General features: G+C 45.7%; 2 protein-coding genes across 3 annotated transcripts; both read left to right on the forward strand.

Moving 5' to 3' along the window:
- The first annotated feature begins 431 nt into the window (after window positions 1-431).
- mapkbp1 (mitogen-activated protein kinase binding protein 1) lies at window positions 432-18464 on the forward strand. Its single transcript, XM_089003909.1, is given in 29 exon segments — window positions 432-792; window positions 3005-3096; window positions 5338-5400; window positions 5465-5522; window positions 5600-5770; window positions 7398-7535; window positions 7598-7780; window positions 8529-8689; window positions 10509-10707; window positions 10769-10909; window positions 11000-11205; window positions 11509-11600; window positions 11683-11808; window positions 11892-11962; window positions 12033-12154; window positions 12215-12290; window positions 12784-12895; window positions 12966-13029; window positions 13088-13248; window positions 13329-13354; window positions 13443-13580; window positions 14432-14542; window positions 14619-14868; window positions 14941-15151; window positions 15256-15428; window positions 15931-16211; window positions 16213-16351; window positions 17755-17840; window positions 17933-18464. Coding segments are annotated over 29 exon segments (4068 nt in total). The 5' UTR covers window positions 432-660; the 3' UTR covers window positions 18218-18464.
- Window positions 18219-27889, forward strand: tbpl2 (TATA box binding protein like 2). Of its 2 annotated transcripts, XM_089003926.1 has the most exons (8): window positions 18219-18355; window positions 21297-21429; window positions 24731-24917; window positions 25045-25132; window positions 25941-26032; window positions 26122-26289; window positions 27195-27289; window positions 27368-27889. In XM_089003926.1, the coding sequence occupies exons 3-8, from the start codon at window positions 24856-24858 to the stop codon at window positions 27442-27444; spliced, it is 582 nt and encodes a 193-aa protein (XP_088860052.1). In that variant the 5' UTR covers window positions 18219-18355; window positions 21297-21429; window positions 24731-24855; the 3' UTR covers window positions 27445-27889. The 2 variants fall into 2 exon arrangements, 1 of the variants encoding a protein (XP_088860052.1); XR_016115929.1 differs by having other exon boundaries at window positions 26122-27289; window positions 27368-27421.
- Window positions 27890-27966: the final 77 nt, after the last annotated feature.

Below are 27966 nucleotides of genomic sequence, written 5' to 3' on the forward strand. Positions count from 1 at the left end.
AGCGAACGCTGCCGCGTGTGGCTGCCGCTGCTCACCCACAGAAAAAAACGTATCATGCGACTGTAGAGTGACCTTGTGAGTTTTGAAAGGCGCTTAGAAAAACAAATGCATAATAATTATTATTATTATTGTTTCCTTCAGCCATTTTGTAGACTGTTTGTTGAGTCTATCGCGGTTGACTTTCAGCAACAGACTGACTGGTCACCAGCCATTTGCAAAGACAGAATAGACTGGTCGCCAGTCCGGGTCAAGGATTCTCGTCAAGCGCAGTAAAGTCTGAACCATATTGATAAAAATGATATTTTAATTTCTTTAAATTCATCCATTTTTTAACTATTGAACGAGACGGTATGGTCATATGTTCGTTCTGTCAGAAAAAAGTGCCACTTCCGTTGTTCCTTTAACATGTTTTATTTTGTAAGTGACAACCGGAAACACTGGTGCCGCCTGATCCGCCGCCTCAACAAATGTGTGCGCTTGAAGGTGTACGCTGGTGACGGGGAGTCGGTCGCTTCTCTTCGAACCGCGGCCGGCGAAGCGAAGCGGACAGGTCCAGACGCGAGAGCAGAACTCTCGGGTGACGCTTCGGTTCGGCTGGGCTGAGCCAAGTAGGACTGGCGGACGTCATGCCGAAGGGAGCTAGCCGCTAGCATCGAAGCTATGAGCGGCAACGGCGGAGGAGGAGGAGGGGGAGGCGGCGCCATCGGTCGCCGCATCAAGAACCTGCTCAGATCCCCGTCAATCAAACTTCGGGGGCGGGGTCGAGCCACGCGTCATCAGCTAGCCAACAAGGTGAGCGCCGCCGAGATGGCGACCGGCGTTTTGGCGCTTTCGTGCTATGGCGCCGCCTGTGCCTTTCGTTGACGCTTTAGTTTACACGATAAGAAATCGGCCCTTTGACTTACGAAGTCAATTGATTCTTTCTGTCCGGCGTTGCCCAAAGATTGTCCAAAGCGTTTGACGTGTGTGCTCGTTTCCTCCATTTTGCTTCTTCCCAAATGTGGGCAGCCTGAGGCGACCCGTAGTTTGAATCCCGAAAGCGACTCATGGTTCACCACACGGCTAGCTTGATGTGTGATTTAACGCCGACGGTCACGTGACATGTCGAATGAATAACTGGATTTGTTATTCGAAAATGAACAATGTGCCTGCTCAAAAATGGACTTGTGGACGTAAAGCACATGACGTGCCTTGAAATTGCAAAGGCGAACGGCGATGTGCCTCGAATCCTGACCGCGCATGCGCTTAATATGATGTGACACGAGGTCACTTATTTATCTGGCGAGCTATCAGGCCATCGGTGTCGTTCGCGAACGAGCCGCATCGTGGAAGTGAACGTAGAGAGCCATTTCCTAACAAGGAGCCGGAAATCCGAGCCAATTTTTTTACCCCTCTATTCCCCGCCCCCAGTCTTCGGTTAAAGCCGCACGTGATTGGTCGATATCCGTGGTAGAGAAGGGTGGGTACAGACACAGGTGGGTCGACAGTTGGACAAATGTTATCACATTATATGCTGTTATAATTATTCAATGATGATAGTTTTTACTAGTTGGTATGATAGCATTATTAATATGAAAAGCAAATTAGTGACAGCTGATCATCGGTAACCACAGGGAAAGTCAAAGTTAGCATCCACTAACTCTGTATAAATAATAATAATAATAATAAATAAAGCCATATAAATACAAATATTTGATTCCGGGTTGAGTGAATGCTGGCGCGTGTGGCTGCCGCTGCTCACCCACAGAAAAACGTATCCTATGAATGTAAAGTATATAATAATAATAATACATTTCATTTTGTCAGCGCCTTTCAAAACTCTCGAGGTCACTTTACAGTCACAGGATACGTTTTTTTTTGGGTGAGCAGCGGCAGCCACACGCGCCGGCATTTACTTAACAAGGAGTAACTCAAATAAAAAGCTAATACATAGCTAATAGATAGCTAATAACTAGCTAGCAATATAGCCAACCAGCTAATAGATAGCTAACTGGATAGCCAGCCAGCTAGCCAGATAGCAAATAGATAGCTAGCATATGAACAACAGGCAGTTTAAGATGACCAATCGGGCAGTTTAAGATGACCAATCGTTTGTCACGTCCGTGAGAGTAGATAGCTAGCTAGATAACCAGCCAGCTAATATATAGCCAGCCAGCTAACCATATAGCTAATAGATAGCTTGCTAGCATATGAGCAAAATTGATCACAACGGGCAGTTTAAGATGACCAATCTTTTGTCACAAGTTTGAGAGTAGATAGCTAATAGATAGATAGCTATATAGCCAGACAGCTAATAGATAGCTCGATAGATAGCCAGCCAGATAGCTAATAGATAGCTAGTTAGTCACTTTTCAATCACACGATATGTTTTTCTGTGGGTGAGCAGCGGCAGCCACATGCGCCAGCGTTCACTCAACCCAGAAGTAACACAAGTAGATAGGAAGCTAGGTAACTTGCTAGCTACATAGCCAATAGATATCTAATAGATAGACAGCTAGCTATATAGCTAATAGATAGCCAGCTATGTAGGTAATAGATAGAAAGCTAGCTATATAGCTAATAGATAGCCAGCTAGGTAGCTAATAGATAGAAAGCTAGCTATATAGCTAATAGATAGCCAGCTAGGTAGCTCATAGATAGAAAGCTAGCTATATAGCTAATAGATAGCCAGCTAGGTAGCTCATACATAGACAGCTAAATAGCTAGTTCGATAGCATGTGACTTGTGGTCATTTGGCACGGCGTGATTCGACATGGCTGGCGGCAGCCATCTTGATTTGCGCGTATTCCAGGGTAAATGATGCAAAGAAGCTAATGCCAACGCTGACAAAGATTTGCAAGCTAGCGAGCGCGTCACACTTCCTATCGATGTTTGCCCTACACGAACGCCGCTAACTCGTCTGTCAAGTCTCGGCGGTTCTTCCAGTCTTTAGCGCGGAGGGTGAGAGTCCCGTGACTTGCCTTCAAGCTAACACATGCTAACGCTGTTTCCTTTTCCCGTCCAGGTAACTTTGGAGAAGGTTCTGGGCATCACGGCGCCGGGCAACCGCGCGCTGTCATGCGACCCGAAGAGCGGCCTCTTGGCGTATCCCGCCGGGTGAGCTACTTGTCAAATTAGCGGCAAAGCGGCGGGTAACAACTTCCTGCCGATGTGTCAGCCATCTTGTTGTCACCGTGTTGTCAGCCATCTTGTTGTCACCTCGCCAGCCGGGCTATACAAGTTGGATTTGACGACGTGAGGCCATCCACGCGAGCAAACAAAAGGGAATTGTGTCATTAGCGTAATCGTAGCCTCCGGGAATGCCAGGAATGTTTCAGCCTTTCCAGCTTCGCCGCACGCCGCCTAATCGTCAAACGAGGAGCTTATAATAATAATAATAATAATAATAATAATACATTTGATTTCTAAGCGCCTTTCAAAACTCTCAAGGTCACTTTACAGTCACTGGATGAAGTTTTTCTGTGGGTGAGCAGCGGCAGCCACTCGCGCCAGCGTTCATTCAACCCGGAACCTAGCTAGTTAATATCTAGCTATCTAGATAGCTAGCTAGACAGATAGCAAATAGATAGATCGCCAGCTAGTTAGTGAGATAGCTAATAGACAGCAAATAGATAGCCAGCTAAATAATTAGATAGCTAATAGACAGAAAATAGCTAGATAGTTAGATAGCTAATTGACAGAAAATAGATAGCTAGCTAGATAGCCAGCTAGAAAGTTAGATAGCTAATCGATAGCTAGCTAGATAGCCAGCTAGATAGTTAGATAGCTAATAGATAGACAGCTAGATAGCCAGCTTTATGGTTAGATAGCTAATAGACAGCAAATAGCTACCTAGCTAAATAGTTCGATTGCTAATAGACAGAAAATAGATAGCGAGCTAGATAGCTAATAGACAGCAAATAGCTAGCTAGCTAGATAACCAGCTAGATAATTAGATAGCCAATAGACAGCTAATAGATAGCCAGCTAGGTAGCTGGCTATATCATCAGCGAAATATCTAGGTAGATAGCTAGCTAGATAACCAGCTAAATAGCTAGTTTGATAGCATGTGATTTGTGGTCATTTGGCACCGGGTGATTCGACATGGCTGACAGCAGCCATCTTGATTTGTGCGTATTCCAGGGTAAATGTGTCCTTGAGAGTTTGGAAAGGTGCTTATAAATGAAATGTATTATTATCATAATAAGTGATGCTAACAAGCTAATGCCAAGGCTGACAAAGATTTGCAAGCTAGCGAGCACGTCACAGTTCCTATCAATAGACAGAAAACCAGCTAGCCAGCTAGTAAATAGCTAATAGATAGCCCACAACCAGCAATAGCTGAAATAGAGAGAAAAGCTAGCTAGCTAATGATGATAATAATAATAATAATAATAATAATACATTTCATTTATAAGCGCACTTTACAGTCACAGGATACGTTTTTTTTCTGTGGGTGAGCAGCGGCCGCCACACACGTCAGCATTCACTCAACCCGGAAGTTACTTAAATAGATGGAAAGCTAGCTAGCTAGCCAATATATAGTTAACACAGTAGATAGCTAGCTAGATAGCCAGCCAGTTAGACCGCTAATAGCCAGTTAAAAGATAGATAGCAAGCCACCTAGATAGCTATATAGCTATTAGATAGCTAGCTACATAGCTAGTTAGCTAATACACTGAATGTCACTAATTATATAAATACACAGAAATGAGTAGCATATTTCCATATTTACACGTTAGAGCAAAAAGGTGGCAAATAGCTAGCTAGCGAGATAGCTAGCTAGATAGCTGGATAGCTAGATAAATAAATTGAGAAACATTAGTGTGTGCGCACAGTAAATAAATGAATAAGTCGTTTTAAAATTTAAACAGGTAACATCCGACTTACGACCAACTCGACTTAGGACCACCAATACTTACGACCACGACATGCAGACCCAATTTTTCCAATTTTAATTCTTCGCCTGGCACCGCAACGCGCTAGCAGGACGGCAACGCGTACGACAATTTTGGCCAGCCAGCATCTCACACTCGCACAGCAATCGACCGTGTGATGGCACCAGAGGGGCGGAGTTTGCCAGTCACTTAGCCTCCGAGTCCCTATTTAACATTTTGGATGGGTTTCGACTTACGACCATTTCGACTTAGGACCGTTTGGTCGGAACGGAACTCGGTCGTCTGTTGGATGTTACCCTTTGTCCAAAATAATGACTGTTGTTGTGACGAAAAGTGGGCCGCTGCGGCCTCAGGAAAGCGGGCGAGAGGGGGAAAAGGGCGGCGGTGGGGTCCGTCGCGTAGCATCCAGTTAGCATTTAGCATTTTGATTACGCGGTTGCATGCGTGTTTGCCTGCGCAGGTGCGTGGTGGTCCTGCTGCATCCTCGCAAGAACAAGCAACGTCACATCTTCAACGCGTCCAGGTAAGCTCGCCGCCGCGTTGGGTCCCGTTGCCGCGGTAACGAACCCCCCCGGGCGTCTCGCCAGGAAGACCATCACCACGTTGGCCTTCTCGCCCGACGGCAAGCATGTCGTCACCGGCGAGGTGAGTTCCCGAGTCGCCGTTGGCCCGAGCCGCCGCCCCCTTTTTGGTCAACGGCGCCGATCGGCTCCTCCCCCCAGTGCGGCCACATGCCGGCGGTACGCGTGTGGGAGGTCCCGAGCGGCGTGCAGGTGGCGTCCCTCCAGGAGCACAAATACGGCGTGGCCTGCGTGGCCTTCTCCCCCAACATCAAGTACATCGTCAGCGTGGGCTACCAGCACGATATGTTGGTGCACGTGTGGAACTGGAAAGTAAGACCCTTCCTTTTTTTCATAATAAGAACACATTGGATTTCGAAGCGCCTTTCAAAACTCTCAAGGTCACTTTACAGTCACGGGATCAGTTTTTCTGGGGGTGAGCAGCGGCAGCGTTCACTCAACCTGCAAGTAACTCAAATAGATAAAAAAAAACTAGCTAGCTAGCCACTAGATAGCCAATAGATAGACAGTCTGCCAGCCAACTAACTAACAGATAGCCAGCTAGCCATTATATAGCCAATAGACTGCCAGCCAGCTAGCCAATAGATAGCTTGCCAGCTGGATAGATAGCTAACAGATAGCCAACTAGCCAGTTAGCCATTAGATGGCCAATAGACAGCCAGCTAGCCAATAGATAGTTTGCCAGATGGATAGATAGCTAACATATAGCCAGCTAACTAACCATCTAGCCATTAGATAGCCAATAGATAGCTTGCCAGATGGATAGATAGCTAACATATAGCCAGCTAACTAACCAGCTAGCCATTAGATAGCCAATAGACAGCCAGCTAGCCAATAGATAGCTTGCCAGATGGATAGATAGCTAACGGATAGCCAACTAGCCAGTTAGCCATTAGATGGCCAATAGACAGCCAGCTAGCCAATAGATAGCTTGCCAGATGGATAGATAGCTAACATATAGCCAGCTAACTAACCAGCTAGCCAATAGACAGCCCAGCCAGCTAGCCAATAGATAGCTGGATAGATAGCTAACAGATAACCAGCTAGCCAGCTACAAAAGGGTGAGCGTTTTTGGGACGTAAGCGTCAACATAGAATGTTTTCGTCCCGAGAAAGTGGACTTGTCATGAATCATGGGAATTCCGACTCTTTTTTTGAGAGAGCCGATTCTTTTGGCTCGGCTCATTAAAAAGAGCTGACTCTCAAATTGTTCCTGTTTTTGTTGTTGTTGTTGTTGTTGTTGTTGTTGCTTAGATTAATTAATGGCCGCACGCACCAGCGGTCCAGTTTGCTCATAGGTAGCAAATAGATAGCCAGCTGGACAACTAGCTATATAACTAATAGATAGCCAGCCACATAGCGAGCTAGCCGGCCATTTTGCTAATATAACAAAATAAGGTATATTTAAGGTATTAAGGTAAGGTATATAGTTTTAAAGGACAACTGACGTCTCCGGACAAGTTGTGTCCATAATTTGTAAAATGGCTTCAAATGATTTCTGCTGAGCAATAATTAATTAGATTCCACCGCATATTAAAGCTATATTTTACCTTTTAAGACTCGCACTGAATATTCAGGAAGTCTCGTTTTTGAGTTGGTGACGAGTCTGTACGTGACGTCACTAAAGGACCGTCCTTGACCGTAAAAAAGACGCATTGTAGCGGTCCTTCCATCACGTCAATGTATTTTGCTGTACCTGTTTGGTCTGGGGACCTCGTGTTGCACCCAAAAGCCGCCAGAAGAGGGCGTCCAAGCGCCATATAAGGAATTTATCAGCCTGTGGAAACGGAGGTGAGGTAAGGTTTCTTATGCTGCATTAAATGTATATATTGTCCTAAAAAGTGGATTTTAGTGACAATGACAACAACCCTGGCCCATTTTTGATCGTTTGGCAGTGAATGAGTTAACTCACATCCCCCGTTGACATGGCGTGTTTTCAGAAAGGCGCGGTGGTGGCGGCCAACAAGGTGTCCAGTAAGGTGACGGCCGTGTCCTTCTCGCACGACTCGTCCTATTTTGTGACGGCCGGGAATCGCCACGTCAAGTTCTGGTACCTGGACCACAGCGGGACCTCCGAGGTGACGCCGCCGGGCGGGACCGTCCGTCGCTCGCACCGTCCGACTAAACGGCGTCCGCGCAGGTGGGCGCCGCCGTGCCGCTGCTGGGCCGCTCGGGGCTGCTGGGAGAACTGAAGAACAACTTTTTTTGCGACGTGGCCTGCGGCCGAGGAGCGCAAGCGGCCTCCACCTTCTGCATCAGCACCTCGGGCCTCCTGGTGCAGCTGGACCGGCGGCGCAAGCTCCACAAGTGGGTGGAGCTACGCGTGAGTCCGCCCCTTTGTTCCCGCGAGCTAACGCACTAATCGCTTCCTGTTCTTCCGCTTCCTGGGCAGAAGGTGGATTCTGTCATCGTAAGTCAGACCGGCGAGAGCGCACCGTGGTGCTTTCCAGCCAGAAAGCTAATAGATATCCATCTAACTAGCTAGCTAGCTGGATGGCTAATAGATAGCCAGCCAGATATCTAATAGAGAGCCAGCGTTCACTCAACCCAGAATAACTCAAATGAATAAATAGCTAGCTAGCTAGCTAATAGATAGCCAGCTAGCTAGCCCATAGATAGCTAATAGGCAGCCAGCTAATAGATAGCTAGCTAGCTGGATAGCTAATAGATAGCCAGCTAGCCAGCCACATAGCTAATAGATAGCCAGATAACTAGCTAGCCAGCTAGATGGAAGGATAGCTAATAGATAGCCAGCTAGCCAACCAGATAATAATAATAATACATTTTATTTGAAGCGCCTTTCAAGGCCACTTTACAGTCACAGACAACCATAGTGCATGCTATAATAGAAAAAAGACAATTGTAAATAGAAACGAGAGAGAGAGAGAGAGAGAGCTCCACAGAAAAAGCCATTTTAAACGGGTGTTGATGAGATAGCTAATAGATGGCCAGCTAGCTAACGTGAGGCGAAGCCGCAGAAAGAAACTCAAGCGGCACGTTTGTCTTTTGCGCCGGCGCTTTGACCTTTTTCGCGGCCGTACGCCGACCCGAGTCTCCTCCCCCTCCCGCAGGCGTCCCAGGCCACCTGCTTGTGCGTGACGGACGAGCTGATCTTGTGCGGCTGCTCGGACGGCGCCGTGCGCGCCTTTTGCCCGCGCACGCTGCACTACCTGTGCACGCTGCCGCGCCCCCACTTCCTGGGCGTCGACGTGGCCGCCATGACGGATGCCAGGCAAGACCTGCGCGTTTACTTCCGTCTCTCCAAAGCGCCATTCAGTCATTGACTCAATCAGACGCCCACTACCCTCACCCCCCCCCCCCATTTGTTCAAGTTTTTAGAAAAAAAAAATCTTAAATGGATATTTCAATTTTTTTTTTTTAAGTTTTGAAATGTTTTTCAATATTTCAAAAATAGCCATTTTGTGTTTTTTTTTAGTTTCTAAACTTTAAATAAATACTAAAATGGCCATTTTGTAATTCTTTTTTTAATTCTAGAATAAATACTATAAATGTAGTTTTTTCTAAAATGGTGATTTTTCAAAATGTTTTTCAATCTTTAAAAAAATTGAAATTTTCTTTCTTTTTTTTTTGTTTCTAAAGTTTAAAAAAATACTAAAATGGTGATTTTGTAATTCTTTTTTTAATTCTAGAATAAAGACGTTTAATGTATTTTTATTTTCTAAAATGCTGATTTTCGAAATGTTTTTCAATATTATAAAAATGGCAATTTTCTTTCTTTTTTTAATTTTTTTTTAGTTTCTAAAGTTTAAAAAATACTAAAATGGCCATTTTGTAATTCTTTTTTTAATTCTAGAATAAAGACTTTAAATAGTTTTTTTCTAAAATGGTAATTTTTCGAAATGTTTTTCAATCTTTAAAAAATGGAAATTTTCTTTCTTTTTTTTGTTTCTAAAGTTTAAAAAGTACTAAAATGGCAATTTTCGGTTTTTAAATTCTAGAATAAAGACTATAAATGTGTTTTTAGTTTCTAAAATGATGATTTTTGGAAATGTTTTTCAATCTTTAAAAAATGGAAATTTTCTTTCTTTTTTTTAGTTTCTAAAGTTTAAAAAATAATACAATGGCCATTTTGTAATTCTTTTTTTAATCCTAGAATAAAGACTTTAAATGTATTTTTATTTTCTAAAATGATGATTTTCGAAATGTTTTTCAATATTTTAAAAATGGCAATTTTCTTTCTTTTTTTAAATTTTTTTCTTAGTTTCTAAAGTTTAAAAAAATACTAAAATGGCCATTTTCTAATTCTTTTTTTAACCCTAGAATAAAGACTTTAAATGTAGTTTTTTTTCTAAAATGGTGATTTTTCGAAATGTTTTTCAATCTTTAAAAAATGGAAATTTTCTTTCTTTTTTTTTAGTTCCTCAAGTTTAAAAAGTACTAAAATGGCAATTTTCGGTTTATAAATTCTAGAATAGAAAAGACTTTAAATAATGTTAAATTGTGAAATTCTAGATTTAAGAAAAACCTAAAATGGAGATTTTCTAATTTTAAAAAAAAATCTAAAATAATGATAATAATAATAATCCATTTATGACTTTCAAAATTTATGTTTTTAAATGGCGATTTTCTAAGTTTTTGAAATCATTTCTAAAATGGCGATTTACAATTTGTATTTTTTAAATGGTGATTTAAAAAAATAAAAAAATGGCGATTTTCTAAAAATGTTTTAAAATTTTAAAGATGGCGATTTTCAATGTTATTTCTGAAATGATTTTATAAAATTTAAAACATAAAAAAAAATGTGATTTTTCTAAAATGGCAAGTTTCCATTTTTATTTTCAAAAATGATGATTTTAAAAATTCAAAAATTGTGATTTTCTAATTATTATTTTTTTATTTTCTAAAATGGTGATTTTATAAAATTTTAAACAATCAAAAAATCTAAAATGGCGATTTTCAACTTTTATTTTCTAAAATGGTGATTTTTGTCATTATTTTTTTTTTTAAATTGTAAAATGACGATTTGTCAACTTTTGTTTTCCAAAATGGTGATTTGATGAAATGTCCAAAACTCTCCTCTCCGTCTTCAGCGGCCTGTTCTGCGCGCGCCCCGACGCCCGTTACCCCGACACGGTGGCGCTGACCTACGACCCCGCCAGCGGTTGGCTGTCGTGCGTCTACAGCGATCACAGCGTGTACGTTTGGGACGCCGGTGACCTCCGCGACCCCCGCCGGGTGGGCAAGCTCTACTCGGCGCTCTACCACGCCTCCTGCGTGTGGAGTCTGGAGGTGCGTATTGAGGGGCGGGCGGGCGAGGCGGGTCACCGTAACCCTGGCGTCTCATACGCAGGTGTTCCCCGAAGACGGGCGAGACGTCGGGAAGGCGGCGGCGGCGCTCCCTTCGGGCTGCTTCCTGTCGTGCTCGTCGGATAACACCATCCGCGTGTGGAACGTGGACGCCCGCCGTTTCCCTAGCAACATCCTCAGCCACGTACGCGCTCGCTCGCCCGCCGACATCAATCAATCAATCAATCAATCAATCGATCGACTTTTTTTGCCCTGCCCGCCCCTTGACCCCCAGGATCTTCACAAGGTCATCTACGTGGAGGACAACCCGTCCGGCCTCCTGGATGCGGCCAGCGTCTCCGCGGTTACCGTCGGCGATAAGGCGGCGCCGGGCACCCCCGACGCCCCGCCGGGCGACCTGACCCGGGCGGGCATCCGCTCGCTGACCATCAGTCCTGACGGGCGGCATTTGGCCTCGGGGGACCGCGCGGGTGTCCTCAGGTGGGTGCCCCCGATCGGGGGGCGGACCTTGTCAATCATAATAATAACAACCTTTCAAAAGTCACAGGATCGGTCTTTCTTTGAGTGAGCAGCGGCAGACACACGCGCCAGCGTTCACTCAACCCCGAATAACTCTAATAGATAGAAAGTTAGCTAGCTTGCTAATAGATAACTAATAGATAGCTAATAGACAGCTAGCCAGGTAGACGGCTAGCCAGCCGGGTAGATTGCCAGTAAGATGGTTAGCCAGATAGCTATAAAACTAGCTTGGGAAGTCAATGATGATGCTTGCGCCCGTTCCAGGGTACACGACGTAGAAACCATGGAGGAGATCGTCAACGTTCAAGCTCACGACGGCGAAATTCTCGCCCTGGATTTCTCCCAAAAAGACACGGGTGAGACATCCCATCCCGTCCCGTCCCGTCGCGTTTCGTCTTTTCGCCTCTAAGCCCCGCCCCCCCTCCGCCATCCGTTCAGGTGTGCAGTTTCTAGCCACCGCCAGTCGCGATCGCCTCATCCACGTGCTGGACGCGGCCTGCGACTACCGTCTGGTCCAGACTCTGGACGAGCACTCGTCCTCCATCACGGCGGTCCGCTTCGCAGGTCAGTGAACCCCCGAACGGGCCCCTCCCCCTTGGGTCGGCGTCCCCCCACCGTGACATCATCGCCTTCTTCCCGCCTTCCAGCCAATGAGGGCAAAGTGCGGCTGATCAGCTGCGGCGCCGACAAGAGCGTCTACTTCCGCACGGGGCAGCAGGTGACCTCCGACCCCGCCTGAACGCCGTCGCGACCCCGTGACCTCTGACTCTTCTTTTTTTTTGCCCCAGACGGACGGCGACGTGGCGTTCGCGCGGACGCATCACGTGGTGAGGAAGAGCACGCTGTACGACATGGACGTGGAGCCCACCAGGAAGTACGCCGCCGTCGGTTGCCAGGACCGCAGCATCAGGTAGGCTCCGCCTCCCCCTCGCCGCTCGGCCGCTCCCTGACCAAGATGGCGCTCGCGCAGGATCTTCAACATCAGCAACAGCAAGCAGAAGAAAATCTACAAAGGATCTCGGGGAGAAGATGGAACGCTCATCAAGGTCGGACCGCAACCGCCGTCATTGCATTGCATTGGAAAGTAAAGGAAGAAATAGAAAAACAAAATACAGGAGCTGCTGTGAAGGGAGCCACTCTCGCGGCGGCCATCTTGAAGTCAAAACAACAAAATAATGTCACACAACACAAAAGACGCAGACAAAGTGATCAAAGAAAGCGGAAAGGAAAGGAAGAAGTAGAAAAACGAAATTCAGGAGCTGCTGTGAAGGCTTAGAAATTAAATATATTGTCTCCCTGTTAGCTAGAAAGCTAGCTTACTATCTATTTGAGTTACTTCCGAGTTGAGTGAACGCTGGCGCGTGTGGCTGCCGCTGCTCACCCACAGAAAAGCCGATCCTGTGACTGTAAAGTGACCTTGAGAGTGATGAAAGGCGCTTAGAAATTACATTTTTATTGTTGTTGTTGTTATTATTATTTGCTGACGGCCGCCATCTTGAACTTCGCATCATCATCTTCATGTGATCGGTTGCGCTTCAGGTGCAGATCGACCCATCGGGTCTTTACATCGCCACTTCCTGTTCGGACAAGAGCATCAACATCTTTGATTTCTACTCGGGCGAGTGTGTGGCCACCATGTTTGGACACTCGGGTTAGTCGGGCGACGATTGGGGGGCCTGTGCACGTTTCACTGGCCGCCATTTTGTCTCTCTCTCCCTCAGAGGTGGTGACCGGCCTCAAATTCAGCAGCGACTGCACACGCCTCATCAGCGTGTCAGGTGACAGGTACGACTTGATTGACGGCTCAGTCGGGCGCCGACTGACCACGCCCCTTCGCCCGCAGCTGCATCTTCGTGTGGCGTCTCAGTCCCGAGCTGACCCTGCGGATGCGTCGGCGTCTGGCTGACCTGAGGCTTCCGGCCCGAGGCCCCGCCCCCTGCTCCGGGGAGGCGGGCTCACTCGGCGTCGTCGCCGCGTCGTCGGAAGAGGAGGCGGAGGAGGACGGTCGGTGTCGCCGCGGTAACGTGATCCCGCTCGCTCACCCGCGGTAACGCCGCCGCATTTGTGTTTTGTTTTGCTCTCAGCCGAGGGGTCACGTGACGCCGAGATGGTGAGTTGACCTTTCGCCGTGTCAATCGTTAGCGCCGATTGCTAACACGTTAGCCTATTTTGTTGATTTCTTTTTTTCTTCCCTTCAGGCCCCGCCGGACAGGCGACTTCCTCGGCGCCGTTGGGCCACGACGTCGTGCGGCGGCGATCCGAGCGATGTTGCCATGGTGACGTCCATGTTGGACCTGAGACAGCTGGACTCGTACTGCGCTAACGGCGGCTTGCCGGTAAACGCCGCCGCGCTTCATCTTGGTTTATGTGTTTATTTATTTAGCTCTGTATTTTTATTTATTGGTGTATCTCGCTAGCTAGCTCCCTAGATACCTAGCTAGCCAGCTACCTATCTATCTATTTAGCTATCTTGCTGCCTAGCCAGATAGAAAGCTAGCTCGCTAGATAGCGAGCTAGCTAACTCTGTTTGAGTTATTTCCAGGTTGAGTGAACGCTGGCGCGTGTGGCTGCCGCTGCTCACCCACAGAAGAACTGACCTTGAGTTTTGAAAGGCGCTTATAAATCAAATGTATTATTATTTATATATTGATCTATGTATTTTATTTATTTATTATTTAGCTAGCTAACTCTCTAGATACCTAGCTAGCCAGCGACCTAGCCAGCTACCTATCTATTTATATATATATGTATTTATTGATCTATGTATTTTATTTATTTGTTGATGTATCTAGCTAGCTAGCTCCCTAGATATCTAGCTAGCCAGCTACGTAGCTAGCTACCTATATATTTATATATTGATCTATGTATTTATTTATTTGTGTTATATTTATTTATGTATCTGGCTAGTCAGCTACCTATCTATTTATATATTTACTTATTTATTTATTTATTTATGTATTTAAGTATCTAGCTAGCTACCTGGATACTTGGCCAGCTACATAGCTAGCTGCTGCTGTGTTACGTCCGGGTAGAGTGAGTGAACGCTGGAGTGAATGGCTTCCGCTGCTCACCCGCACAGAAAAATTATGTGACTGGAAAGTGTCCTTGAGAGTTTTGAAAGGCGCTTCGAAATGAAATGGATTATTATTATTATTATTATTAACCACGCCCCCGCCGCCTGATGAAGACACGCCCGCTCGATGACGCGCCCTCGCCATGCGACCCGCGAGGCCTCTGGATCTCGGAGGCGGGGCTCCACAGGGCCGATCGGCGGCTGGGAAGTCGCCTCAGTCTCCAGGTGAGTGGACGTATCCGGATAAAGAGGCCGTCCGCCATCTTGGATGTGGCAACGCGCTGACGGGGGCGCGGCTCAGGTGGAGCACGCGGAGGCGCTGGCCCATCCCGGGCCGGACCACTTGGCCCCGCTGTCCGATCCCATCCCGGAGAAGGAGCCGCCGGTGCTTTTCCCCGAGCGCTGGGAGGACCGAGTGAGCCAGAACAGCCACTTTGAGGTGAAGGCCGCCAGTCCCGCCAGCGGACCGGAGGACAAACCCAGTCCGGACAGCGGTTGCTCTCTCAGGTTCAACTCGCGGACGTCCAGTCCCGACGCCGCGGCGGCCAAAAGTGAGATGTCCGCCGTTCGAGATGGACGTCCACCGGGATGCTGAAATGACGGCCAATTTTTTTCCCCGCCAGACGCGGAGCCCGCGGACGGTCTCAGCGACGACGCCGACTCCCCGGACGAGGACAGCGGCCCGGTCCCGCAGACTCCGGACCAGGAGGCCTTCCTCAAGAAACATTTTGCCACGCTGGGCGAGGCCGCAGAGGAACCCGGAAGAACCGCTCCAAGCTCCAGTGAGAGCCTCAGCATGTCATCCAGGTTCCTGTGCCAGAGTTCTCCCGCCAGGTACCGCTCGCTTGGACAGAACCAGAACCGCGTGTCTTCTTCGTCTTTGGTTCATCTCGGCGGTCCGATTCCATCCCTTATTTCTTCTGGTTCCGCCCCCTCAGCCGAGACGTCCCTCAGTCGGAAGTTGTGGAAACCACGCCCGACCCGGTGGCGCCCGAGGTTCCGAAGCAGGACCCGACAGTGACGCGGACTTCCTGCCAAACAGGAAGTTGTCGGTCTGAAGACGAGAAGGAGGAGAAGGACACGCCCCTTCGGAGGATCGTGGCTGGCGCGGGTAGGGTATTCACTCGCAGTTGGCTATCGAAGCGTTTTATCTATTTGCTGTCTATTAGCTAACTACCTAGCTTGCTACCTAGCTGCCTATCTATTTGCTGTCTATTAGCTAACTACCTAGCTTGCTATATATTTGCTGTCTGCTGGCTATCTAGCTAGCTAGCTATGAACTATCTATCTAGCTAACTATTAAATATCTCGCTAGCGATCTAGCTAGCTTTCTATCTATTTGAGTTATTCCGGGTTGTGTGAACGCTGACGCGTGTGGCTGCTGCCGCTCACCCACAGAAAAACAAAAACCGATCCAGTGACTGAAGTGACCGTGAGAGTTTTGAAGGGTGCTTAGAAAGGAAATTTATTATTATTAATTTGGTCAAACCATTTAGAGGGGGCGGGTCTTGACTCCGTTCTAGCAAGAAATGAGATGAACTCTCTGCTTAGCTTAGCGCTAGCTAGCATGCTAGCGACGCAATTTGACCGATGTTTTGTTTTCTATCGTTCAGACGGCGTGATCCTTCAGCGTCCCACCTCCCTCCCCACGGCCCCCCGCCGCGTGGTGGCGACGGGCCCGGCGCAGCAGAACCTCGGACCCGCCCCTCTTGGATCCCCGCAGCGGGCGACGCCCCCCTGGGCGGGCGCGTGCCGCTCCTACATGAATCCCACCGCCAGCTCCGCCGCCAAAATGTCTCGCTCCGCCTCGCTTGGCGACGCCCTCAACCGAGTGGGACTGACGGCGGGGGCGGCGTCCGGCGCGGCACGCCCCCCCGCCTCTGGGGCCCCGCCTTCTCCCCCCGGGGTCCCGCCCACTCCCGAGCCACAAGACAACGCAGGTTTGGCCGCTTCTCCTCCTAATGCCTTCACCCTGTCATCCTCCCGTCTGGGCCCGCCTTCATCATCCTTCCTCTTCCTGTCTGTCAGCAGCTGGTGAGATGCTGCCCCCTCTTGACCCCTCCCCACCCCAAAAAAAAAATACAATTATCTGTGCGAACCACACAAACCGGAATAACTCAAAGAGATAGAAAGTTAGCTAGATAGCTAATAGCTAGCCAGCTAGAAAGCTATAATAATAATACATTTAATTTGCAAGCGCCTTTCAAAACTCTCAAGGTCACTTTACAGTCACTAGATCAATTTTTCTGTGGGTGAGCAGCGGCAGCCACACGCGCCAGCGTTCACTCAACCTGGAATAACTCAAATAAATAATAAGCTAGCGAGCTCGCCACTAGATAGCCAGCTGGATAGATAGCTAACAGGTAGCCAGCCAGCTAGATACCCAAGAGATAGCCAGCCAGCTGGATAGATAGCTAACAGGTAGCCAGCCAGCTGGATAGATAGCTAACAGGTAGCCAGCTAGCTAATATATAGCTAACAGATAGCCAGCTAGCTAATAGATGACTAACAGATAGCCAGCTAGCTAATAGATAGATAGCCAGCTGGATAGATAGCTAACAAATAGCCAGCCAGCTATCTAGATAGCTAGCCAACAGATATCCAACAGATAGCGCAAGCCAGCTGGATTGATAGGTAGCCAGCTGCATAGATAGTTACTCAGCCAGATAGCTAGATAGCTAATAGATAGCTAGCCGACAGATAGCCAGCCAGCTAGCTAGATAGCTAATAGATAGCTAGCCAATAGATATCCAACAGATAGCCAGCCAGCTGGATAGATAGCCAAATAGCTAGCCAGCTAATAGATAGCTAGCCAGCTAATAGTTAGCTAGCCAGCCGGATAGATAGCTAATAGATAGCCGACAGATAGCCAGCTAGCTAATAGATAGATAGCCAGCTGGATAGATAGCTAACAAATGGCCGGCTAGATAGCCAGCCAGCCAGCTAATAGATAGCTAGCCAGCCAGCCGGATAGATAGCTAACAAATAGCCAGCTAGCTAATAGATATCCAATAGATAGCCAGCTAGGATGAGGCCAAATAAAGGCAAAGTCTCACCAGGTCTTTCTCCCTCACCGGATATAGCTAGTAGATAGCTAGCTAGTTAGCCGGCCAGCCAGCTAGATACCAAGTAGCTTGCTAGCAAGATAACTATGTATAGTATGACCATATGCGCTTATAAAGGAAATGCATTATTATTATTATTATTATTTATTATTATTAGCAACATATTAGCTAACTAGCTAGCTAGCTATCGTATCCTGTGACTATAAAGTGACCTTGAGTTTTGAAAGGCACTTAGAAATGAAATGGAGTATTATTATTACTATTATTATTATTATTATTGCATTGTTTTTTTTGTAATGTTTTGTATTATTATTATTATTATTATTATTATAAAGCATTTTAGGCCGATTTTTTTTTTTTTCCCTCCCGCAGACCCGCCTAGCAGCATCGAGTCCTGCCGCGCGCTGACCAATCAGATGCTGAGCTGCTTCAAGCGAATCACGCACCTCTACAGGAAGGTACTCTGCCCCTCCCCCCAACTTCCTGCCCCCCTCCCCCCCGTCGAGTCTCCTCAAACGCGGCTGCCTTTTTTTGCCCCGCCCCCCCGCAGGTAAATGGCGCCCGTTCGGGCGACGGCGAATACGAGCAAATGGCGGCTCTCCTGTCTGAAGTTCTCCGGGCCATGAAGGCGGAGCTCCAGGCGCTGCCGTTGGGATCGGGCGGGAGCGACGGGGAGGCCCTCGGAGGGGCCCTCGGAGGGGCCCTCGGAGGGGCCCTCGGAAGGGGCCTCGAGGGGGCGGCGGACCAGGAAAGGACGGCGGCCCTCCTGGAGGAATACTCCATGCTGCTTCTGCAGGCCGTTTGCAGGAAATTGGGACCCCTCCCACCCACCTAGGACCCTCCCCCCCCATTTTCAACGTCACTTCCTGTTTACGGGACTGACTTCCTGTCGACTGCACTTTGAACAAAACTTTGATCACTTCCTGTTTTTTGGAATCCTTGAAACCGAGTGGATGATTGACAGCTGAACAAGGTACACAAGTCACGTGACTTCTTTTAAAAAAATGTTCTTAACTAAATTTTGTCAATAAAATCTCCTGTTCTTAGTGCGGAGGCTAGCTAGCTAGCTAGCCATTAATGTATTTATTTTTTACTTTTTTTCCCTTTGTTTATTTTCTTTTATATATCTATTTATTTATTTACTTCTGTATTTATTCCCGTGAGTGCCTTTTTCCTTATTTTCTGAATTAGCATCCAGGCTAGCAACTGCTAACCTGTTCCATTTCATCATTCACTTGGGTCGTCATGGCATGCGTAGAGTCGTAGGATTAGTTTCGTTAAACATATACAAGTAATGTCCTACTTACGACCGGGTTCCGTTCCGACAAACCGGTCGTAAGTCGAACGGTCGTAAGTCCAAATCCATTCAAAATGGCCCACGTGACGTTTACAACCATATACAGGTAACGTCCGACTTACGACCGGGTTCCGTTCCGACAAACCGGTCCTAAGTCGAACGGTCGTAAGTTGAAATCCATTCAAAATAGCCGACTATGATAGCATACGATGTCAATCTGTTGTTTTTAAGCAACGTTTTCGATTGAATACTATTATATACCTAACTGTTTACACTTCATTTATACATTTGGACACTTTTAGTGTCATTTTATATTTCATATATTTTTATTTCATATACCTATAATGTATACAAAACTGTTTACTGTACAGTTCATTTATAAATGTTATACTTACCCTGCTATCCCTGCTAATGGCCAGAAAAAGTCGCCCGACACCCGCGCTTGGTCTCGGGCGAACGGCGAAGGAAAAAAAGCAGTGGTTGTAAGTACGGGTGGTCGTAACTCACGCCGGTCGTAACTCGGATTTTCCCTGTGTACGTAGACGGAGTCAAACTGCAAAAGTGCAGGTTTTGTGCTCAAAAGAATGAAACATCAAACAAAGAATGAAGCGCGAGTTCACCCGTTAGCGTTAGCATCAGCGTCTGGTCGGTTCAATGAGTCCATCAGGCCTTGCGAAATGCGGGCGTGGCCGTGGGTGCTCGTCATGATGGGATTGGACGCAGCTGGAGCCCCGTTACGCTTCCTCCCAGTCCGAGGGCAACTCGGGAAAGGCCTGCTCAGTCCTTGGCGAGTCTTGGGGTGTCGCTACGTCGCTACGTGCTTCCGCAATCATGGATGAGTCGGCGCTGGAGCGCTACTTCGATGACTCCATTGCTAATGTGAGTGACGGTTGTTCGATCCTCCATTTTGGAAACCGTCAATACAACAAAATCAATCGAGTTGGCTGATCAAAATGCGACAATTCATCACTTTTTGGTTGAGCTAGCTAGCTAGCTACCAGGCTACATATCTATTTGTTAGCTATTAGCTTTCTTGCTGACTAGCTAGCTATCTATTAGATATATGGTTATCTAGCTAGCTAGCTATTAGCTATCTATTAGTATGTACTGGGTAGAGTGAACGCTGGCACGAATGGCAGCCGCTGCTCACCCGCGCACAAAAAAAATCATGTGACTTTAGTGTCCTTGAGAGTTTTGAAAGGCGCTAAGAAATTAAATGTATTATTATTATTATTATTATGGCGCCTTTCTCTAAATGTACACGATAGTCACTTAATGAGCGCGCGTCTGTTGAAGTAAAGTCGTAAGCTAATCGAATGTAGCTTACCACCGTTAGCTAAATTGAATTGCAATGAATAACAAAAAAGGTTGGTCTCGAGCAGGGCTTGGGAACCTATTTGACGAAGCAGTTGTGGATCTGTCGCAGCTTGGAATTGAAGTGGATTTATGTGGGACAGCAGATATGAGACAATATCTATCTCGTCAATGGATCCGACAGCTTCGAGTTTTCAGCATTTAGCTTGTAGCATCTTTCCCTACATTACATCACAGAAGGTTGAGTGAAGGCCTAGCTAGCTATCTATTAGCTAGTATGCTTTCTCTCCACGTTACTTAGCTATCTATTAGCTAGCTAGCTTTCTATCTGAGTTACTTCCGGGTTGAGTGAAGGCTTAGCTAGCTATCTTTTAACCATCTATTAACTAGCTACCTTTCTATACTAGTCACTTAGCTATCGAATTAGCTGTCTATTAGCTAGCTGGCTTTCTATTTGAGTTACTTCCGGGTTGAGTGAAGGCCTAGGTAGCTATCTGTTAGCTATCTATTAGCTAGTTAGCTTTCTATCCGAGTTACTTAGCTATCTATTAGCTAGCTAGCTTTCTATCTGAGTTACTTCCGGGTTGAGTGAAGGCTTAGCTAGCTATCTTTTAGCTATCTATTGACTAGCTAGCTTTCTATACTAGTCACTTAGCTATCGAATTAGCTGTCTATTAGCAAGCGGGCTTTCTATTTGAGTTACTTCCAGGTTGAGTGAAGGCCTAGGTAGCTATCTGTTAGCTATCTATTAGCTAGTTAGCTTTCTATCCGAGTTACTTTGCTATCTATTAGCGAGCTAGCTTTCTATCTGTGTTACTTCTGGGTTGAGTAAAGGCCTAGCTAGCTATCTGTTAGCTATCTATTAGCTAGCTGGCTTTCTATCCGAGTTACTTAGCTATCTATTAGCTAACTAGCTTTCTATCTATCTGAGTTACTTCTGGGTTGAGTGGAGGCCTAGCTAGCTATCTATTAGCTGGCTAGCTTTCTATCGAAGTTACTTAGTTATCAGATTAGCTTGTAGCATCTTTCCCTACATCACAGAAGGTTGAGTGAAGGCCTAGCTAGCTATCTATTAGCTAGTATGCTTTCTATCCACGTTACTTAGCTATTTATTAGCTGTCTATTAGCTAGCTGGCTTTCTATCTGAGTTACTTCTGGGTTTAGTGAAGGCCTAGCTAGCTATCTAGACCTATTATTATTATTATTATTATTCTTATTATGAAAAGAGCTAGATATGGCTCGCAAGCCAAAGGTTGCCGACCGCTGGTCTCGAGGCAACGTTGCGTCTTTTTTTGCCGGGCAGGACTCGGGTTTCCTGAACGGGGAAGATGCAGACCTCCCGAGCACCTCCGACCGGACCTCGCGCGAGCTGGCCGACGACCTGGACCTTAGCTTTCTGCCCGACGAGTTGAGCGCAAACGCGTGCGACGCCGAAGGTACCCGTCAGAAAGTGTGTCAGGCGCAAAGTTTGGCTGACAAACATTTATTTCCCATAAAAAAAAAACATTAAAATGACAATAATCCATTCGCAGGTCCTCCTAAAACACAATTTCCTCCTAAGTATTCATCTATTAGCTAGCTAGCTAACTTGATCTATTTGAGTTATTCCCGGTTGAACGAGATCACTGTTGCTGGCTACCTAGCTACCTATCTCTTTGCTATCTATTTGCTGTCTAACTAGCTAGCTAGTTATTAGTCATGTATTAGCTAGCTAGCTAACTTGATCTATTTGAGTTATTCCCAGTGGAATGGGGTCACCGTTGCTGGCTACCTAGCTAGCTATCTATTTACTCTCTATTTGCTATCTATTAGCTGTCTAACTAGCGAGCTAGCTATCTATTAGCAAACTAGCTAACTTTCTATCTATTTGAGGTATTCTGGGTTGAGTGAACGCTGGCGCATGTGGCTGCCGCTGCTCACCCGCAGAAAAACTGATCCTGTGACAGTAAAGTGACCTTGAGAGTTTTGAAAGGCGCTTGGAAATAAAATGAATGATGATGATGATTATTATTATTATCTAGCTATCTATTAGCTAGAAAGGTATCTTTCTAGCTATTTGAGTTACTTCCGGGTTGAGTGAACGCTGGCGCGTGTGGCTGCCGCTGCTCACCCGCAGAAAAAATTATCCTGTGACTGTAAAGTGACCTTGAGAGTTTTGAAAGCTGCTTAGAATGAAATGGATTATTATTATGGTTATCATTATTATTATATTTTATTATTATTATTATTATTATAATAAGTTGTCAATGGATGCCGAATTTCCAGGTTGCCTCTTGATGACATCCGAGTGAAGTTTCCATGTTTTCTCTGCGATAATACCGTCACTCACACTGTCCCCTGCTAGCTGCTTTTCATTAATCCAAATCAACAAGTTTTTTCTTTTGTGTCCTATTGGGCTTAACACCTGCCTGTGTTGGGGTCTTTTTCAGTCCCATAATAGCAAAAAGTGCACTCGATAACAAACCACGTCTGCATTTAAAGAAAGGGGGTGACAAAAATTAGTCCGCCAGCCACCGTGTGGCTTGATTCGTCAGCCGAGTCTATCTGCTCGCAAATTTAATGTTGGGAAGGCGAAAAGTGTGTGAGCTAAAGCGTTCGTAAGCTGAGGTATCACTGTAGTTGACTTAATTGGGGATTTTTTTTTCTCAGAGTTCGCCGCACAAATATAAGCAGTGAAAGCAAACGTAGCTTTGTCTTCGAACCTCACCAGAAGGTGAAAACCTAGAATGGAGGCCTCCTAGCTAAATCAAAGTTAGCTGAATTGTGAAATCAGAGTCAGGGATGAAAAAAAACAACAACTCCAACTCGCCGGAAGCTTCACCAAAACAACACCGACTCGGCTGGAGTTCTATCTATTTGCTAGCTACCTAGCTGGCTATCCATTTGCTGTCGAGCTAGCTAGCTATCTATTTGCTATCTATTAGCTACCTACCTAGCTGGCTATCTAGTTGCTATCTATTTACTCTCTAGCTAGTTAGCTATCTACTTGCTATCTATTAGCTAGCTACCTAGCTGACTATCTTTTTGCTAACTATTTGCTGCCTAGCTAGCTAGCTATCTATTTTCTATTAGTTAGCTACCTAGCTAGGAATATATTTGCTATCTATTAGCTAGCTACCTAGCTGGCTATCTGTTTGCTATACATTTGCTATCTATTTGCTATGTAGCCAGCTACCTAGCTGGCTATCTATTTGCTATCTAGCTAACTACCTAGCTGGATGACTTTTTACTATTTGCTGTATAGCTAGCTCGCTATCTATTTGCTATCTATTAGCGAGCTACCTAGCTGGCTATCTTTTTGCTCTCTATTTGCTTTCTATTATCTAGCCCTCTAGCTACCTAGCCTGCTATCTATTTGCTATCTATTAGTTGGCTACCTAGCTGGTAATCTATTTGCTATACAGTTCCATCTAGCTAGTTACTTAGCTGGCAATCTATTTGCTATCTAGCTGGTAGCTACCTTGCTGGCTATCTATTTGCTAGATAACTAGCTGGCTTTCTAGTTTCTATATATTTGCTATCTATTTGTTATCTAGCTAGCTACCTAGCTGGCTATCTAATTGCTATCTAGCTAGCTACCTAACTGGCTATCTCCTTGCTATCTATTTGCTGTATGGCTAGTTAGATATCTATTTTCTTTCTATTAGTTAGCTCCCTAGCTCACAATATATTTGCTATCTATTAGCTAGCTACCTAGATGGCTATGTATGTGCTATACATTTGCTATTTGCTATCTAGCTAGCTACCAAGCTGGCTATCTATTTGCTATCTATCTAGCTACCTAGTTGGCTATCTTTTTGCTATCTATTTTCTGTCTAGCTAGCTAGCTATCTATTTACTATCTATTAGCTAGCTACCTATCTGGCTATCTACTTGCTATCTAGCTAGCTACCTAGCTGGCTATCTATTTTCTGTCTAGCTAGCTAGCTATCTATTTGCTATCTATTAGCTAGCTACCAAGCTCGCTATCTATTTTCTATCTAGCTAGCTACCTAGTTGGCTATCTTTTTGCTATCTATTTTCTGTCTACCTAGCTAGGTATCTATTTGCTATCTATTAGCTAGCTACCTAGCTGGCTATCGTTTTGCTATCTATTTGCTTTCCATTAGCTATCCATCTAGCTACCTAGCCTGCTATCTATTTGCTATCTATTAGTTAGCTACATAGCTGGCAATATATTTGCTATCTGTCAGCTAACTACCTAGCTGGCTATCTATTTGCTATACATTTGCTATCTATTTGCTATATAGCTAGCTACCTAGCTGTCTATTTGCTGTATATTTGCTGTCTAGCTATCTGTTTCCTATCTATTAGCTAGCTACCTAGCTGGCTATTCTTTTGCTATCTATTTGACAGACAGCTAGCTAGTAGAAATATTAGCTTTCTGTCTAGCTACCTAGCCATCTATATATTTGCTATCTATTAGTTAGCTACCTAGTTGGCAATATATTTGCATCTATTAGCTCAGTACCTCGCTGGCTATCTATTAGCTATCTGTCTAGCTAGCTAGCAATGTAGCTGGCTATCGATTAGCTATCTGTTAGGTAGCTGGATAGCTTTCTATCTATTTGAGTTACTTCTGGGTTGAGTGAACGCCGGCGCGTATGGCTACCGCTTCTCACCCGCAGAAAAACCGATCCCGTGACTGTAAAGTGACCTAGAGGGTTTTGAAAGGCGCTTCGATATGAAAATTATTGTTATTATTGTTCTTATTATTTTGTGTGCGTTTGGATGCAGGAAGTGTCAGCGGTGGTGAGGTCGCCCCGCCATCCCACCGCCAAGATGAAGATGAAGATGAAGATAAAGAGCGAGCATCTTCATCCTCCTCGCACTTGGCTAACGACAGCGCCATTTTCTGCCCCATGACCCCCATGACCCCGATGACCCCCATGACGGAGAGGTCAGGGATCGTCCCGCAGCTGCAGTAGGTCCAGGTCCCGCGTTTTTGGATTCTTTTGTCGGCAGCGGTGGGGGTAGAACACCGCTTTGCTCCTCAAGAACATCGTTGTTGATGTTCCTGCGCAAGCTATCTGTGCTGTATCTGTGCGCAGGAACATCGTGTCCACAGTCAACCTGGGTTGTCCTCTTGACCTCAAGTTCATCGCCCTTCAGGCCAGAAATGCCGAGTACAACCCCAAGGTGGCGAAACCGACCTAGCCGGCTAGCTACCCTAGCTATCTATTTCTATATTTATTGATCTATATATTTTATTTATTTGTTTATGTATCTGGCTAGCCAGCTTCCTAGATACCTAGCTAGCTACCTAGCCGGCTACCCTAGCTACCTATCTATTTATATATTTATTGAACTATGTATTTGTTTCTTTATCTATGTATTTTATTTACTTGTTTATGTATCTAGCTAGCTAATTCCCTAGATACCTAGCTAGCCAGCGACCTAGCTAGCTACCTATCTATTTATATATTGATCTATGTATTTTATTTATTTGTTTTGTTTATGGATTTATTTATTTATGTGTTTCATTTATTTGTTTATGTATCTAGCAAGCTAGCTCCCTAGATACCTAGCTAGCCAGCGACCTAGCTGGCTATCTAGCAAGCTACATATCTATTTATATATTGATCTGTGTATTTATTTTTTTTGTTTTGTTTATGTATTTATTTATTTAGTTGTGTATTTTATATATTTGTTTATGTATCTAGCTAGCTAGTTACCTAGATACCTAGCGACCTAGCTAGCTGCTGCTGCTCAACCGCCCAAAAAAATTATGTGTCCTTGACAGTTTTGAAAGGCGCTTAGAAATGAAATGTATTATTATTATTATTATTTTCTGTTTATGATGATAATTGTGATGATGGTTATTATTGTAATTCTTTTATGATAACCCCAAGACAACCTCGCTAGCGGGAGGCATGTTTAGTTAGCGCGGCGCATTGAGCAGAAGCGTTTTTGGCTGCGCTAGCTTTAGCGTTTTGCCGTTTTGTAGCGCTTCGCCGCCGTCATCATGAGGATCCGCGACCCCAGAACCACGGCGCTGATCTTCAGTTCTGGCAAGATGGTGTGCACCGGAGCCAAGAGGTTGGCTTCCGTTCCGTCAGGCGTGTCCGTCCGTCGGTCCGTCCGTCCGCTCGGGCTACTTAGCGGCGCTCTTGTGTGAGCATGCGCAGCGAGGAGTTGTCGCGGCTGGCGGCCAGGAAGTACGCCCGCGTGGTGCAAAAGTTGGGCTTTGCCGCTCGCTTCTTGGACTTCAAGATCCAGAACATGGTGGCCAGCTGCGACGTGTGCTTCCCCATCCGCTTGGAGGGTCTGGTCCTGACCCACCAGCAGTTCAGCAGGTCCGCAACCTCCTTTAACTGTGGCGTGCGCTGCTTCTTGATCGGCTTCCCGATTGGCTGCTGCCACTCTTCTCGGTCCGCCTCCACTTCACGCCACTCTTCACATCCTTGTCGCTTATTCTCTCGTAATGTTCCACTTTTTTTTGCTTGCTCATACTGTACTTCTCAATCCTGTTCCTGCTGATAGGGTGGCTATCTATTAGCGAGCTAGCTGGTTGGCTGGCTGTCTATTAGCTAGATGGCTAGCTGGCAATCTTTTAGCTATCTAATGACTCGCTAGCTAGCTAGCTTTTTATTTACTATTTCTCTTATTCCGGGTTGAATGAACGCTGGCGCGTGTGGCTGCCGCTGCTCACCCACAGAAAAACTGATCCAGTGACAGGGTTGAGTTATTATTAGCTAACTCTTAGCTAGCTAGCTTTCCATCTATTTGAGTTACTTCCGGCTTGAGTGATTATTAGCTAACTCTTAGCTAGCTTTCTATCTATTTAAGTTACTTCTGGCTTGAGTGATTATTAGCTAACTCTTAGCTAGCTGTCTATTTGTGTTACTTCCGGGTTGAGTGATAATTCGCTAACTCTTCGCTAACTAGCTTTCTATCTATTTGAATTACTTCCGGGTTGAGTGATAATTAAGCTAACTCTTAGCTCTCTAGCTTTCTATCTATGTGAGTTACTTCCGGGTTGAGTGATTATTACCTAAATCTTAGCTAGGTAGCTAGCTAGCATTCTATCTATTTGAGTTGCTTCTAGGTTGAGTGATTATTGCCTGACTCTTAGCTAGCTAGCTAGCTTTCTACCTATTTGAGTTACTTCCAAGTTGCGTGATTACGCTTAGTAACGAAATGGATGATGATGCTGATGATGATGCTGAATGGCCAGCCTAAGTGAAGTGTTCCTCTGCAGCTACGAGCCCGAGTTGTTTCCGGGTCTGATCTACCGGATGGTGAAACCTCGCATCGTTTTGCTCATTTTTGTGTCCGGCAAAGTCGTCCTGACTGGTAAGCGCGTTGGATGTCCTCCGGGTGTCAATCGAGTCTTTGATTGACGGCTTGTCACTTTGTCTTGGTCCGTCGCAGGTGCGAAAGAACGCGGCGAAATCTACGAAGCCTTCGAGAACATCTACCCCATTTTGAGAGGCTTCCGCAAGCAGTGACGGACGGCGCTTTGTCCTTCTGTGAAAAGATTGCTGCTATTTTATGTTGTTGTTTGCGATGTCCGCCATCAAAACACACAAGAATAAAAACCAAATCAAAGACATGTTTTGATTCTCCCTCAACGGGATATTTTCACGGTAGAAGTTCAAAAACGGAGTGTGAAATTGAATTACAAAGATACCTTGGCTGACGAGCTCAATCGGTTCCCAGATGGTTTGTAAGGCGAAAGGTGTGTCTTCCGAGCATTCATTTCCCAAAGGAAACCATTGAAACGAGAATAATCCGTTCGCAGGTGCCCACGAAACATCGTTTTCTACTAAATCAGAATCATCTTTCTTGCCAAGTATGTAGAACGCACAAGGAATTTGTCTCTGGTAGAACATGCTGCACTAGTATCATCAAAAAATGGAGGCACGAGACAGTTTTGTTTGGGTTATTGATTAGACTGCTTAATATACATTGTATAGAAAGATGTTTTTGACTGAAAAAATGACCATGTATCGGAAGGCGTTTTTAGCCGA

The sequence above is a fragment of the Hippocampus bargibanti genome, linkage group LG09 (genome assembly GCF_051943395.1).
Source record: "Hippocampus bargibanti isolate YZ-2025 linkage group LG09, ASM5194339v1, whole genome shotgun sequence".
NCBI classification, from domain to species: domain Eukaryota; kingdom Metazoa; phylum Chordata; class Actinopteri; order Syngnathiformes; family Syngnathidae; genus Hippocampus; species Hippocampus bargibanti.